Source organism: Notechis scutatus, chromosome 9, assembly GCF_049901735.1.
Source record: "Notechis scutatus isolate UNSWTSFEM ecotype Mainland chromosome 9, rNotScu1.2, whole genome shotgun sequence".
Classification (NCBI taxonomy): domain Eukaryota; kingdom Metazoa; phylum Chordata; class Lepidosauria; order Squamata; family Elapidae; genus Notechis; species Notechis scutatus.
In genome coordinates this window covers 23928520-23942897 of record NC_142017.1, presented here as the reverse complement: position 1 = coordinate 23942897, position 14378 = coordinate 23928520, and the positions used below count along the sequence as shown (strand labels likewise).

The 14378-nt window shown below is 43.9% G+C and overlaps 2 protein-coding genes across 12 annotated transcripts in view; one reads left to right on the top strand and one right to left on the bottom strand.

The window, feature by feature from the left end:
• Positions 1-4633, bottom strand: part of LOC148129864 (uncharacterized) — a 32410-nt gene extending 27777 nt beyond the window's left edge. For 2 of the 3 annotated variants that reach the window (XR_015750667.1, XR_015750666.1), the window contains exon 1: positions 4387-4633. Coding sequence is in view for 1 of the 3 variants with exons in the window: in XM_087971899.1 (XP_087828025.1) it covers positions 3624-3681 (58 nt within the window). In the remaining 2 variants the exon portion in view is untranslated. Of the gene's footprint in view, positions 1-3623; positions 3729-4386 lie in introns of those variants that run through there. The other variant, XM_087971899.1, reaches the window with a different exon arrangement.
• Positions 4634-4708: 75 nt separating this feature from the next.
• Positions 4709-14378, top strand: part of CNOT1 (CCR4-NOT transcription complex subunit 1) — a 159985-nt gene continuing 150315 nt past the window's right edge. For 5 of the 9 annotated variants that reach the window (XM_087971884.1, XM_087971883.1, XM_087971878.1 and 2 more), the window contains exon 1: positions 4710-4869. The gene's annotated coding sequence lies outside the window, so the exon portion shown is untranslated. Of the gene's footprint in view, positions 4870-14378 lie in introns of all 9 variants that reach the window. The other 4 variants (XM_087971881.1, XM_087971876.1, XM_087971879.1 and 1 more) reach the window with 1 other exon arrangement.

Here is a 14378-nt window from a genome sequence, read left to right as displayed (position 1 = left end):
TGATCAAAATTCAGATGCTTGGCAACTGATTCATAGTTATGACGGTTGCAGTGTCCCAGGGCCAGGTGATTCACTTTTTGTGACCTTCTGACAAAGTCAGATTCACTTAATGGTATTACTAACTTAACAACTGTTGTGATTCACTTAACATTATAAAAATGGGGTAGAACTCTCTTAACAAATGTCTCACTTAGGGACAGAAATGTTGGGCCGAATTGTGATTGTAAGCCAAGGACTACCTGTATTGCAGACATTTGTTTTTCACATTTCTGAAATGGCTGCCTTCTCAAAAATGGGTGCTTCTCAAAGACCCTTCAATTATTCTGTTGAAGAAAGCATGCAAGAGGCTATTGGGAGACAAAGGAGAAGAGGGAACTGTTGTGGCCTATCGGCCACTGGCCCCTCGACCAGCTGAATCAGAGGAGGCAGTGGCACGGGAGTCAGGGTCAGCATCAAGGCAACCTGAGAACTCCGATGGGGAAGGGGAGTGGAGCTGGCAGAGAAACAGAGGCAGAGCCTGGGCCATCCATCAGCCCTCAGATGGAGAGACAACAGCCCCCAGGTCTGGAGGTGGCTGATGAGGAGGAACAGCTGGGTCCAGTGCGTCAGGCACAGAAGGCAGAAAGGAGAGCAGTGGAAATCTATGGGCCGGTCCTTGGGACAAAAGAGCCACCGCTGCCAGTGAAGCCCCACCCTAGCTCTGGGGATAAAAGGCAGGGGGCGGAGATGAATAGATGTGGCAGACAACTATTCATCTTCCGGCCAGATGGACTTGGTAGCCTCCAGTGAGAAACTTTTTGCCAGGGCTGCCAGCGCTTCTAATAAAGGAATCTTTGAGTTAACTTCAGAGGGGTTGTCGTGTTTGGGGAACTGTGTCAGAACAGAAACATTCTGGAAATCTTCAACCTTCTGATAAATGGCCATTATCAAATATTGTGAGAAAAACCAAACCTGATAACGGTGTCTAACAAAAGTGTCTTAAGTTCCAAAATGGCAAGTAACTGTTAATTAAGCTTACTTTTTGTGGGGAGAGCCAGTTTGGTGTAGTGGTCAAGGCACTGAATTGGAAACTGGGAGACTGTGAATTCTAGTGTCAGAGTTCTCCCTAAGGACTTTGGGTCAGTCACCCTCTCAGCCCCAGAAAGAATGGAATGGTGAAATTTTGCCAAGAAAACATCAGGGACATATCCAGACAGTTGCCAGCAATCAATATAGGCTCGAAAGATTGTGTACTTTCAGTGACATCACTGAGCTTTCTGTCTTCAAGTGGGACAAGACACAAAATGCAAGAAAGTACTTTTCCTGCAGGAATTGGCCAGAATGCAAGACCCCATCTACTATGCAGCAAAGCCAAGGAGAGGAACATTTTTACTTGCTTGCTTTTGTCACCTGGAAAGGGCTCTACTTTCTCAATCTCTTTTCCTATAATCTGGTCACCTGATCTATTCCTGTTCTGCTTATCATTTCCACCTATGGTTTCTATTTGTTTTTTGTAATATTAATATAAATTTTTATGTTTTATATCTGATTCTTTTTTACATTTGTTGTATTATTTACTTATTGTGTACTCCCCAGAGTAACTTGGTGAAATGGGCAGCAATATGAGTTTGATAAATAAGTAGATAAATAAGACTATTTTAAGTAGATCATAGAGAAATCTGGTTACAAGCTCTGGAAAACGATGTGGCAATTACCAGAAGCAAGCATGTATTTGACATGATCAAATCTTGCTTTATTCCTTTTTTAAGGCTAGGGAACATCTGTAATAAATTGTGGAAAATGTCATAGGCATAAAGTAACTTTAGTCAATAATTTCTCAAACTATCCCACAATGTGATTGGGCTGGATATCCCAAAGGTGCTTTTTCAGGAGGCAACTGGACTTTCTTGTTTTTTTTTCCCTTTTGAAGACATTTTGCTTCTCATCCAAGAAGCTGCTTCAGCTTTGACAGGATAGTGGGGAAAGGAGCTGAAAGAGCCACTGCCAGAGCTGAAGAAGCTTTTTAGATGAGAAGTGAAACGTCTTCAAAAGAAAAAAGAAAGAAAGTCTAGTTGCCTCCTGAAAAAGCACTTTTGGGACAACCCATGACCTGGATGACTAAGAATCTCTACAGACCTATGGGCTGGATGGTTAATTAACTAGGCAAACTGCAGCTAATTATGTGATCCTGGAAAAAAAGCAGCAGTTGCTATGTGAGCATCTATGATATGCTCTGAAGCATCTTTTCTCCTTTGAATGCTTTGAATTCAAATATTTAGTATTGAGAAAAGATAAGAAAATATGGTTATACAGCTACCTAAACAGATGCCATACAGATGGATAAAACCTATTATCTCTTGTTCTATAGAGCATGATATCAAACAATGGATTTAAATTACATAAAAGTAGTTACCAGCTGAAAGTTAAGCAGAACTCATTTAGGAGTCTGGTAACACCTTTTCTGACAAACAAATTGGCATAAACATTCGTAAGGTAAGGGTGATTTCATCAGATATATATGTAGCTCACAAAAGTTTACACCTTTAATTGTTGGGAAAAATGTTATCAGACTCTTGATATTGGGCTACCATAGACTAAAAGGGGCTCTACTGGATACTAGTAGTTAACAGGAAAAGCTATTTGACAGTTGAATCATTCTCCAGGGAGGCTAAAAGAAGAGGCAGAAAACAACCTTGTGTTTTCTAATAGGGAGTCATTTGTAAGAACTCCCAGAGATGTGTCCATTAGTCCAAAAAGTTGGGATCTCCAGTTCATTGGATGGTAAGCAGGTTTCTCCCTGAGCTGATCCTTCTGCCTTTCATCATACAGGTGCTTAGTGAATACCAGCCATGATATTTCAATGATCAAGTGGCTGGATTTTTTAAGGAATACCAAAACACCACATTCCTCACTGTAAAGGTCAGTGGACAATTATCATCTAACAGTCGTTCTTATCAAGGCTCACATCAAAGAGGCGAAAATCTCTCTTTTCCCCTATCCATAGAAGCTAACAATTACTTTACTAAGGGGTGGATGTTGTTTTTCAAGGCACAATGGCCCTTGTGTAGTTGAAAAAAAATAATTTTCAATCTTTGGAAGGAACCTCTATGGCAAAGTGGAGATGCTTTGACTCTCCCACTATTACTGAATACTTACTTGTTATAAAGTTTGCTGCCTCCCATCTCAGCTTTATGAAAGAACTTGTGAAAAACAGCTCCAGCACTGATCACCAGAAACAAAGCAACAGGCTGAATTTTCACACTACACTACACCATAATAGCAATAGCTCTTAGACTTATATACTGCTTCAGTGCTTTGCAATCCTCTCTAAGCCATTTACAATCAGCATATTGCCTCCAAGAATCTGGGTCTTCATTTTACCACATCGGAAGGCTGGAAGGCAGAGTCAACCTTGAGCTGGCAAGACTAGAAACTGCCAGCAGCAGGCAGAATTAGTGTAATGCTGCATTCTAATGCATCTTATTTGGTTCCAACTTTGTGGGATGTGTGAAACAAGGTATTTCGTTCCAGGAATCAATTACAATAACATACAGGTAGTCCCCAACTCACAACAGTTCATTTAGTGATGTGTAAAGTCACAATGGTTCTGAAAAAAGTGACTTATGATCATTTCTTACACTTACGATTGTTGCAGCATCCCATGGTCATGATCAAAATTTGGCTGCTTAGCAACGAACTCATATTTATGACAGTTGCAGTGCCCTGAGGTCACTTTTGTGATCTGATAAGCCAAGTTTCAGTTTCAGAAGCCAGATTCAGTTAAAACTGTTACTAATGTAACTGCAGTGATTTGCTTAACAACCATGGCAAAAATTGTCATAAAAGAGGGCAAAATTCACAAATAAAGCAACAAATTTTGGGCTCCATTGTAGTCGTAAATCGAGAACTATCTCTATGGGGGAGAAGAAATCGTCGAGTTATGACAATTGGGACCGGGTTGCCATCGCTCAGCCATGTGGTTGTAAAGCGTGACATCAGATGACCTTACTGCTTAACGACCCCCTCGCTGACTGCCCGTGGGAGGCGCCCCTGGTCGCAAGGCTGGCCGTTTTTCCTCCTGCCTCATCGGCTCGCCTTTCTCGCCTCCTTCTCCGCAGGGCGCTGGACACATGGTGCCGCAGTACAAGCCCGGACCGGCCCTGGAGATGTTCCGCCGCTTCCTCGCGCCATCCAGCCACGCCTGAGCCGCTCGCCGGAAGGCGCCCCTGTAGCTGCCCCCGCCAGTCAATAAAAGGCCCCGCCTGATCTCGCTGTCTCATGTCGTCACTCCGGTCGCCCCGCCCAAGTCGCCGAAACCAGGTGCCCTTTCTGAAGACCTCAGCCTCTCGTCCCACCTCTGCCCGTTGCGCACGCGCGTCTGCTCTCGCGACTGACGCTACCGCTTACCAGCGGCGCGCTGCGATTGGCCTCACCGGGCTCGATACTTAAACTATCCAATCGCAGTCCTACAAGGTCTTCTGAGTCTCCGCAAGGTCTTCTGAGTTTAATCGTCCCCGCCCATTTCCCGTCTCCATCAACTTCATGAGGGCATTTTTGCGGCCCTCCGTCTACTAGAGTGCAAAGGAGACATCGGGGTGTCCTTCTAGGGATTGGGTAGAAAACTGGAGGCGGACTCGAGGACCAGCTGGGACGGATCTCTATTGGTCAAAGTTATTTCTGCGCAGGCGGATTGAGCCTCAGGTCCAGGTCCCGCCTCCTTGCTTTGCGTCCTGCGCGGAGGAAGACGGGAAGAGAAAGGCCGCGACGTGAGCGCGCGGCCCCGGTCGCCATTTTGTTTGGGGGACCAGCTCGAGAGCTGACTAGGGAGAACGCGAACGGCTAGTCCGGCGCCTGGTCTGGCCCGAGACCTCTCGCCCCGAGCCACACGAGGTGAGCTCCGCGCCTGCGCCCCAGGATGGAAAGCGACGGAATTTCCAACGCGCCGGGGGAGGGGAGCAGTCTGCCGGCCATTCCGGACGCTTCTCCCGACGCAGCTAAGTGGGGAGGCCTTTGCGGCGGTCCTTCTTTCGTATCCCGGGCGACTGCCGGGAGGTTGGAAGTCCCCCGTGGCGGTGACGGACCAGGCACAGCTCCCCGCGAAGCTTTCCGGGCCGCCGCTGCCCTTCTCTCGGGCAGCACGTGGCGGTCCGGGGCTCTCGGGGGCCGCTGCCGCCGCCTCAGGCCCGAGCGTGCCTGGAGCGGTTGGGCGGACGCGGCTGGCGGGGCCGCTTTCTCGGCGGGACAGGGAGTCTTCCCGGGCGGTTCCTGCAGGACTCCAGGAGGAAGATGTGCTGTGAAATTCAGCCCTTGAAATTCAGTCAGTCAGAGCTCCTCGTTCCCTACCATTCTGGGTGCCCAAGGCGCGTTTTTCTTCCCGTGGGTGGAATATTGAGCTCGCCGAAGAACTTCGGCAAGTGGCGATTGAAGACCTTGTGCCCGTGAACTTGCCAGGTTGTAAGACAAACGGCAGGACTAAAAAGAACCGGTTCCAGTCTCGGCCCTGCAACTGCTGCTAATTTTCTTGATTGAACGAGATCTCTGTTGTAGGATTCTAGCATACAGAATAGTTTTTAATCTAGAGTTTATGAAAATGGATAAGAGAGCCAGTTTGGTCTAGTGGTTACATTAGAAAGCAAGAAAGACCCCGAGTTCCATTCCCGCGTTTGCCATGAAAGCCAAATGGGTGAATTTGGGCAAGTCACAGCCCAACTCTTGCCCCGAGCCATATTGTGGGGGAAATAGGAGGGAGGTATGTTGGATATTTTTCCGCCTTATTTGTAAAATCAATAAATGCAGGATATAAATAAAAATAAGCTGTAAATTGGGAAGCTGCTGATTCAGATCTGGGCTCTGCTATAATTTCTTTGGTAATAAGTCTTGCAGTTTTATCTGTAAATATGGTAGAAGCATTTGTAGCATTCGTTTTAATATCTTTTGTCCCATCTATCATGGTTTGTAACTTAAATCCTATTTTTTCAATAGAATGTGATTGTCATATGTGATTGTCATATGGATTGTTTCTTCCTGTTAGTTTTGCCTGTAGAGGTCATCCTGAAGGGACAGCTCTTCTGTTAGATTCCAACTTGTTTCTTAATGAAACTGTTGGGAGATTTGTGTGGAACTTTGGGATGAGGAGCCTCTTAACTATGATTATGACAACTAATCTTGCTGGCCAATTGTAAGGATTTTAGGCTAAATTCAGCAATGGACTACAGAAGTTATAATTAGAGACAGGTAAGCTAAAAGTTGTGTAGATAGTTGGGAAACCAAGCTTAATAATTGTGATTTGGCTTATTCTGTATGGTGTCACACTTCCTCTGAGCAAGTAGATCCACACTCTAGGAATGTACTATTACCAACTTTGCTAGATTTCTAGGTACTGAGAAGGAATGCATTTTCACTACTTTGTTAGCTTTCACTACCTCTGGCAACAGTTGCACATTCCTTAGTTGCAATAGGGTTAGACTGCTGAAATATACTCTGCACAGAGATATTTCCATAGTTTCCAGAAGTTCATTTGGTGCTATGCTTCAATGTAGGACTTTGCTTCTAACAAATACTGCACATTGAATACCTGACATTATGAATGTAGACATATATAGGTATCATGATAGAATTAGAGTGAACATTTTTGCTGCAATGTTACATTTCCTTGTAATTTTTATTGTAAATGCCTAATCCAGCATCTTTACATCAACACTGCTGTGTATGATATTCCTATTATAATTTTAACCCAATCCCTTTCTTTGTTAGGTATTTGGCATCAATAAAATGTAGTTATCAAGAGCAGGTAACTCAAATAATCTCATAGGAAGGTTGTCTGAGGTTCATAATCTTTCGGTTATTTTTTGTGATGTCATTTGCAGCAGACCAACCTAATTGTAAGTGTGATATGAAGATTGGGTGGTGGTGGTCATGATGAAGATAATTAAAAATTATGGATAATTTTTGGGCCTTCTGCTTGAGCAGGGTGGTTGGACTAGAACAGGGGTCCCCAACCGCCGGTCCCATGCGGACCGTACCGGTCCGCGGAACAAGTCTTACCGGGCCGCTGGTTGCTGGGCGCCGCCATCTTTTTGATAAAAAGTGCTTCCGGTGAGCTTTTCCGGGTGAAAGCTCACCGGAAGCACTTTTTCATCAAAAAGATGGCGGCGCAGCGCTCGTGAGCTTTTCCGGGTAGAAAGCCATTTCTACCCGAAAAGCTCACCGAAGCGCTGGTGCCGCCATCTTTTTGACGAAAAAGTGCTTCCGTGAGGTCACCGGAAGCACTTTTTCGTCAAAAAGATGGTGGCGCCCAGTTGATGCCGGTACTGGGCCGCGGCACCCAGCTGATGCCAGTACCGGGCCGCGGCGTAAAAAAGGTTGGGGACCCCTGGACTAGAAGACCTCCCTTCCAGCTTTGTTATTCTGTGGGGCTTAGATTTTTTCTTTTATGGACAGCAACTTAGCATCATTAGTGTTTTTTTTTGTTCATCTGTTCAGTTTGAAAGTAGGCTTAGACTATTTTATGTGGAATTTCTGTGTTCTGAATGTGCCATTTATCAATATTTATATGAAGCCCATGAGATCTTCTAAAACATCAGTATCTTGGGTTTTTGAACAGGATTAAGGATTAGTAGCATCTTTTTCAATGTCCTGATATGTTTTGAATACAAAATATCTCATTTGAATCCCTAGCAGCTACAGTTGGAAAAATTATTTTCTTAAAGCCCTGGAAAGCAGCTCCTAGTTAACATAGACCAAGCTAGATGTCCAGAGTCCAAATCAACATAAGGAACATTCTGTGTGTTCCTTGAGTTTTTAGAAGAAGTGGTTCCCTCGTATCAATGAAAGCTGCTCTTTGAAAAAATGTTGCTGAATATTTCATCGTGGTATTTCTAAGCATGTTGAATAATTCTAGTTCTTTATGCTTTCTCCCAATTAAGATAATACTGAACTGAAATTTTTACAAACATGAAAGCGACTAAGTTTAATATATGTAGTTAGGCAATTGTTAATTTTGGTTTGTAATATTCTGTGACTATTACAGTTGCCAGGGTTTTAAGAGCCTTTATTCTTTTTGTGAAATGATACCACTGTTGAATAATAAGAATAAGCTGTGGATGTTTTGTTACTTTGGAAAGAAGGAAGGAAATGGAAAAAAATGTGTATATGTTAGAGATCATAAAGATAGGAGTGTAAGTCTGAGCATGAGGAGGAGAATCTGAATAGAATTTTTCTGGTTCATATTTTCTGTTTGAAGGTCTTTCATAATTAACCTTATACCTTCACTTCTCTGCATATATTCATAAATCCTCCTCATAAAGGCAGACCACTTTCCCATTCTCTTAGTTTCATAAATACACACTGTATCTATCTTTCACATTATTTGGTAATTAATTCTCTTCACATTTATTTGCTATTCAAGCCACAATCTTCCATATGCCGTGCTGTTACTGGATAAAGTCTTAAAATGGTAAGAGAAAGTTTGTGAATCTTTGAAATCTATAATCTTCCAGTACTACAGGGAGATCAGAACTCAGTTTAAGTCTTATTAATAGATAAAGAGTTCTGGTGGAACAAATAACATAGAAAACAGTTTTCTATGATACCCTTTATAGCAGGGGTCCCCAACCACCGGTCCGCGGACCGGTACCGGGCCGCGGAACAACTCCTACCGGGCCGCTGGCTTGCTGGGCGCCACCATCTTTTTTTCACGAAAAAGTGCTTCCGGTGAGCTTTTCCGGGTAGAAAGCTCACCGGAAGCACGTTTTCATCAAAAAAAGATGGCGGCACCCAGCTGATGCCGGTACCGGGCCGCGGCGTCAAAAAGGTTGGGGATCACTGCTTTATAGTACAGGTGTCAAACTCGAGATGTCACATGACGTATCTGGACTTTTCCCCACTTTGCTAAACAGCATGGCCGTGGCCAGCATGTGATGCATCTATCTGCCATGCATCTGCCAGCCCTGCTTTACAGGTAGTCCTTGACTTACAACCATAATTGACCCCAACATTTCTGTTGCTAAGTGAGACAGCTAAGTGAATTTTGCCTCATTTTATAACCTTTCTTGCTGCAGTTAAGTGAATCACTGCAATTGTTAAGTTAGTAACATGGTAAGTGAATTTGCTTTCCTCGTTGGCTTGTCAGAAGGTTAAAGAAAGTGATCACATGACTCGGACACTGCAACCGTCATAAACCGTTGTAAGCAACTGAGTTTTGATCACATGACCATGTGGATGCTGCAACGATTATAAATGTAAAAAATGGTCGTTACTTTTTTCAGTGCTGTTGTAACTTTGAATAGTCATTAAATGAACTGTTGTAAGTCAAGGACTACCTCTATTGAACATGTTCCATTTGTTGGAAAAAGTATATGAAACGTTATATTTAACAACTGATAGCACCTCCTTTTAGCAACAGTGAGTTTAACCAACAATGAGTTTAACAGTTTTAACATTTTTCCCATACATTGGCTTGGAAGTACTTGACCCTTCTTTAACAGAATTAGTCTGGCTCTTACTTTAGGGCTATCTTGTTGAAGATGCTAACAATTTATGCCCATTGTTTATTAAATTTGTTTCCAGTATTAATTGCATGTGTGCATTACTAATATTAAATCATTGGAGGTCCTCTAGTCCAGTGATCCCCAACCTTTTGACGCCGCGCCCGGTACCGGCATCAGCTGGGCGCCTCACCGGGCACGCGTTTTCATCAAAAAGATGGCGGCGCCAGCGCTTCCGGTGAGCTTTTCGGGTAGAAATGGCTTTCTACCCGGAAAAGCTCACCAGAAGCGCTGCGCCGCATCTTTTTTGATGAAACGTGCTTCTGGTGAGCTTTCTACCCGAAAAGCTCACCGGAAGCACTTTTTCATGAAAAAAAGGCACCCAGAAAGCCGCGGACCGGTAGGAGTTGTTCCGCGGACCGGTACCGGTCCGTGGACCGGTGGTTGGGGACCCCTGCTCTAGTCCAACCCCTTGCCCCAAACTAATGGTTAATATACTATCCCAGACAAATGGTTATCCAATCTTTTCTTATTGCTTAATCATTCTTACAGTCAGGAAATTTCTCCTTTCCAAGTTGAATCTTCCTGTTGACGAGTTTCCACCCATTGCTTTTTATCCTGCACTCAGATGCTATGGAGAATAAATGGACACCCTCTTCCCTGCATGACACATCTAGCCCATGGGCTGCGAGTTTGACACCCCTGCCTTAGCCAATCATTTTGGCAGCTGCAACACATTGCTGGCTCATACTTAAGTGGTGGTCCACTAGGACTCCTGTATCCTTTCATAGTTACACCTGTTGAGCCAGGTGCCTCCTATACCTGTTTTTCCTGTCTAGCTGCAGGACTTACTTTTCTCATCACTGAACTGCATCTTGTAGGATAGGGCCTGATACTCAAGCCTGACAAGGTCCTTCTGAATCTTGAGCCTATCTTTCAAGGTGTTCTCCATTTCCCCCATCTTGATGTCATTTGCAAATGTGCTGAGTTTCCCTTCTATCCCCTCATCTAGATCAATATGTAGATGTTGAAGAGTACTGGGCCCAAGACCAAACCGTTAGGTAGCCCACTGGATGCTTCTCTCCATGTAGATGTGGCTCCATTGAGGATCCGCTGAGTGTGGTTGGACAGCCAATTGTGAATCCATCTGGTAGTGAGACACTCTATTCCACATTGTTCTATCTTACCAAGAAGTTGGCTGTGATCTACTTTGTCAAATGTCTTACTGAAGTCCAAGTATACTCCATCCACAGCATTTACCTGATGTAATAATTTAGTCCTTTTATCAAATAAGGCAATTAAGTTTATCTGGCATGATCTGTTTTTAACAAACCCATGCTGGCTTCTAGTAATCCGCTGTTTGACTACCTTTTCCAGGATTTTCCCAGAAAACTAATTAGTTTTCTGGATCCACTTTTTATCTTTTGAAGATTACAGCCACATCATCTCTTTTCCACTCTTCTGGTAGTTCCCTTATGCTCCAGCTACTGGTTTTAGAACATTCTGCCCCATATGCCCAAACACATATCCAAAGTATTACTTCAAAACACATATCCAAAGTATTATTTCAAATACTCTTATACTATTCTCTGCAAATTTTAGGGCTTTTGTGCAAGCTTTGTGCCTTTAATCCTTTCTTGAAGTGCTGAAAGTTATTTATTTCATAAAGCTTATAGCATCAAGGAAAACAAAAACATAATAATTAAATCTAGAATGATATCAAAACCCCAAAATATCTACATAAAATTCCAAATAAAGCCCAGGCTGGACAGTTGCATATAGTCAGCTGGGACCAAAATAACTGTCCAAATTTTCAGCAAGGAGGGGTTGCCTGTACTTAGGGAGAAAATATTACAAAAGTGGAACTATTAACTGAGAAGTCTGCCATGGACCTTTTGAGAGGGAACTGCCAGCATGTCCAATTTTGATGGACAGATTTGGTTCTGGCAAGGCTTTACCAGATTTATCTTAGTGTTGAACTGAGGTAATGACTAGCAGTTTGAACTGGGTCTTAGAAATGACTTCACTAGATAGGTAGTCCTCATTTAATGATAACAGTTGGAACAGGCAACTCCATCATTAGGCAATGTGGTTGTTTTGTAAGACATAACTTGCAATAGACTTAAGATCTCACTTCCATTGTGGTCATTAAGTGAGACACCATGGGACTGCAACTTGCGATTATACAGCCTGATGCTGCATTAATTCTGCTTATTGGAAGCTGATTCTGAAGCACAAAAATGGCAGTTGTGATTGTGGGAGTCTCCAATGATCCTAAGAGGAAGGACTGGTTTTAAAGTTACTTTTTCAGCGCTGTCATAACCTTGAATGGTTGATAAACAGCAGTTGTTAAATTAGGACTACTGGTAGATGTAATTCTATATTGGTGAGCTATTGTGCCAGTAGTCAAGCTGCTGCAAGACTGCCCCACATACAATACATTTCAGTAGTCTAATAGAGTAGTGATAATGCCCTATGCTAGGGGTCTGCAACCTTAAACACTCAAAGAGCCATTTGGACTCTTTCCCCACAGAAAAGAAAACCCCGGGAGTCAATAATTTAACAACCGGTGTGGCCAACTTGATGTCACTCACTCCCACCCAGCCACCTCCTGCTCTGGAATATGGAGCGAGTCTCCATCCCCCGCTATTACCCTTACCTTCTCAGGCCAGGCGAGGAGTGACAGGGAGGGGTGGGGCCAGCCAGTGGGAGCCACAGCAGAGGGCTGAAAGACCTGCATGTGGCTCCAGAGGTTGCAGAACCCTGCCCTATGCTGTGTGATTCACTGTAGCAAAATCCTCCCACTCCTGGTACCATTAGTGTCAAAAGCAGGACATCAGCCAAAGCCTTCCTGGCCATGAAGCATATAAGTAACCAATAAAGGAGAATATTTGTAGCTCAGAGTTGAAATGAAGATCCTTGGTGCTCTGTTGAGCTTGGTTGTTTTCTTGCAGACATTTCATTACCTGAACTAATCACCAGTCTAGCAACCTATCCCCTTCATTGCAGATCCCAGGTCAAAAAGAATCCCAGGTACTAAACAAGATTGTGTCCCAATCATCCTTCTGGATCCTATTGGGGAATCTGGGTGACTTTCATTGAAATGTGCTGTGTAGAGGTTGTGGGTGTTGGTTGTTTCCAAACAAAACAGGAAATTCACTATCCAAAACGTTTGATGGAATAGTAATTTGTTGCAATCGAAATGCAAAACAGAGAAGAAATACTGCTGTTCATTATTACAGAAATTATAGAATTCATTATAGAAATAATGAAGTGAGAGAAGTAATGTCTAGAGCAGGGGTCGCCAACCTTTTGGACCTCAGGGACCACTAAATTCATAATTTTAGATCCTAGGGACTACTAACCGGTTCTGTGGGCATGGCCTAATTTGTGGGTGTGGTTTGGTCATGTGACTGGCTGGGCATGGCTTGTATGTAAATATAAATATTTATATAAATATTGAATTTTTTATTAAAAAAGAGCAGCTTTTACCCAAAATCAGGCAAAGCAGGCAGATTGAATTGCTCACAGAATCACAGATTCATTCAGAGATCTATCTATCTGCCATTGGTTAGCTCAATCTGTCACATAAAATTTGCTTGCAAGCAAACTCACAAAATTAACTCACAACACACCATGCATGTAAATATTGAATTTTTTATAAAAAAAGAGCAACCTTTACCCAAAATCAGGCAAAGCAGGCAGACTGAATTGCTCACAGAATCTATCTGCCATCGGCTAGCTCAGTCTCTCAAATTTGCTTGCCGTGAGTCTGCACTAAATTTGCTTGCAAGCAAACCTTTAGTCCTAAGGGAGGTTCGGCTGTGCTGAGCCGAAGTTCTAAAGACTAGCTAGAAAGCAAGAAATCCAACCATTTCCTGCTTCCTACCTAATCTAAATCTCCCGGCACAGCAGAACAGATGATGGTCGGAAAAAGGAAAAATAGCAATTTAGCAGGCAAGTTTATCGGGTAAGGAGTGAGTGGGCGGGAAGGGTTCGTGCCAGCCATGTGAGCGACGCAGCCTTGTGTTTCTGCGCAGCCTGGATTAATTGTTTTGTGGGGGTGCTCTGGGGGTGAAATTTCTCTGCGGCCCACCAAAATTTTCTCACGGCCCACCATTTTGTCACTGATTAGAAGTGTTTTGTATTTTGCCATTTCACCAACAGTCCAGCTTTGTCCCTGTGCCTGCTGTGCCAAGTGCATAGCACTTGTATATATCTCTTGTTGGTCTCAGCCATTGTGATACCACTCACAATGATAACTGTCACGTCCAGATGTCCCAATGTCATTGTCATCCTCACTGGCCCGTTTCCGTTTCCGGAAATACAGGAAGTGATGAAACGGGCCTATTTTTTGGCCTGCAAAGGCTTGAGGGAAGCTGAAAAAGGCCCGAAAATCAGCTGGGAGGCACACGCATGCGCAGTGAGGTAAGGTTGCCTGGGGCTCACGTGCCTGCACAAATGGCTATGTGTGCCACAAGTTCACCATCACGGTTCTAGGGTGTTAGCTATTTCTGCCAGCTTAGTACCGTGTTTCTCCAACAATATGGCCTCCACCAATAGGAAGACCCAACATGATTTCTAGGCATGAGGTGAAATTTAGCCCACCCCCAAAATTTAGGCCTATTTAATCCATGCGTTTCCCCGCCATTTCTCATATCGTTCGTTAGAACTACATGTGGTGAAGAGAAATGGGGGGGGGAAGGGCGGGGGGGAGAAAACTTGCCTTTAGGAGTGCCCTGCAGGTAGCCTAGACTAGAATACCCCGATCTACCGATAGAACATCAGCCAATAGAAGCTCCACGAAGGCAGAGTCCCCAGCTGCTTTGGGGCGAGGCGTGGCTGCCCGTGTCCCCTCACCATTAGGCAGTGTCTTTCGGGCAGTGGAAGCTCCCCAAGGGCAGTCACCAGCCA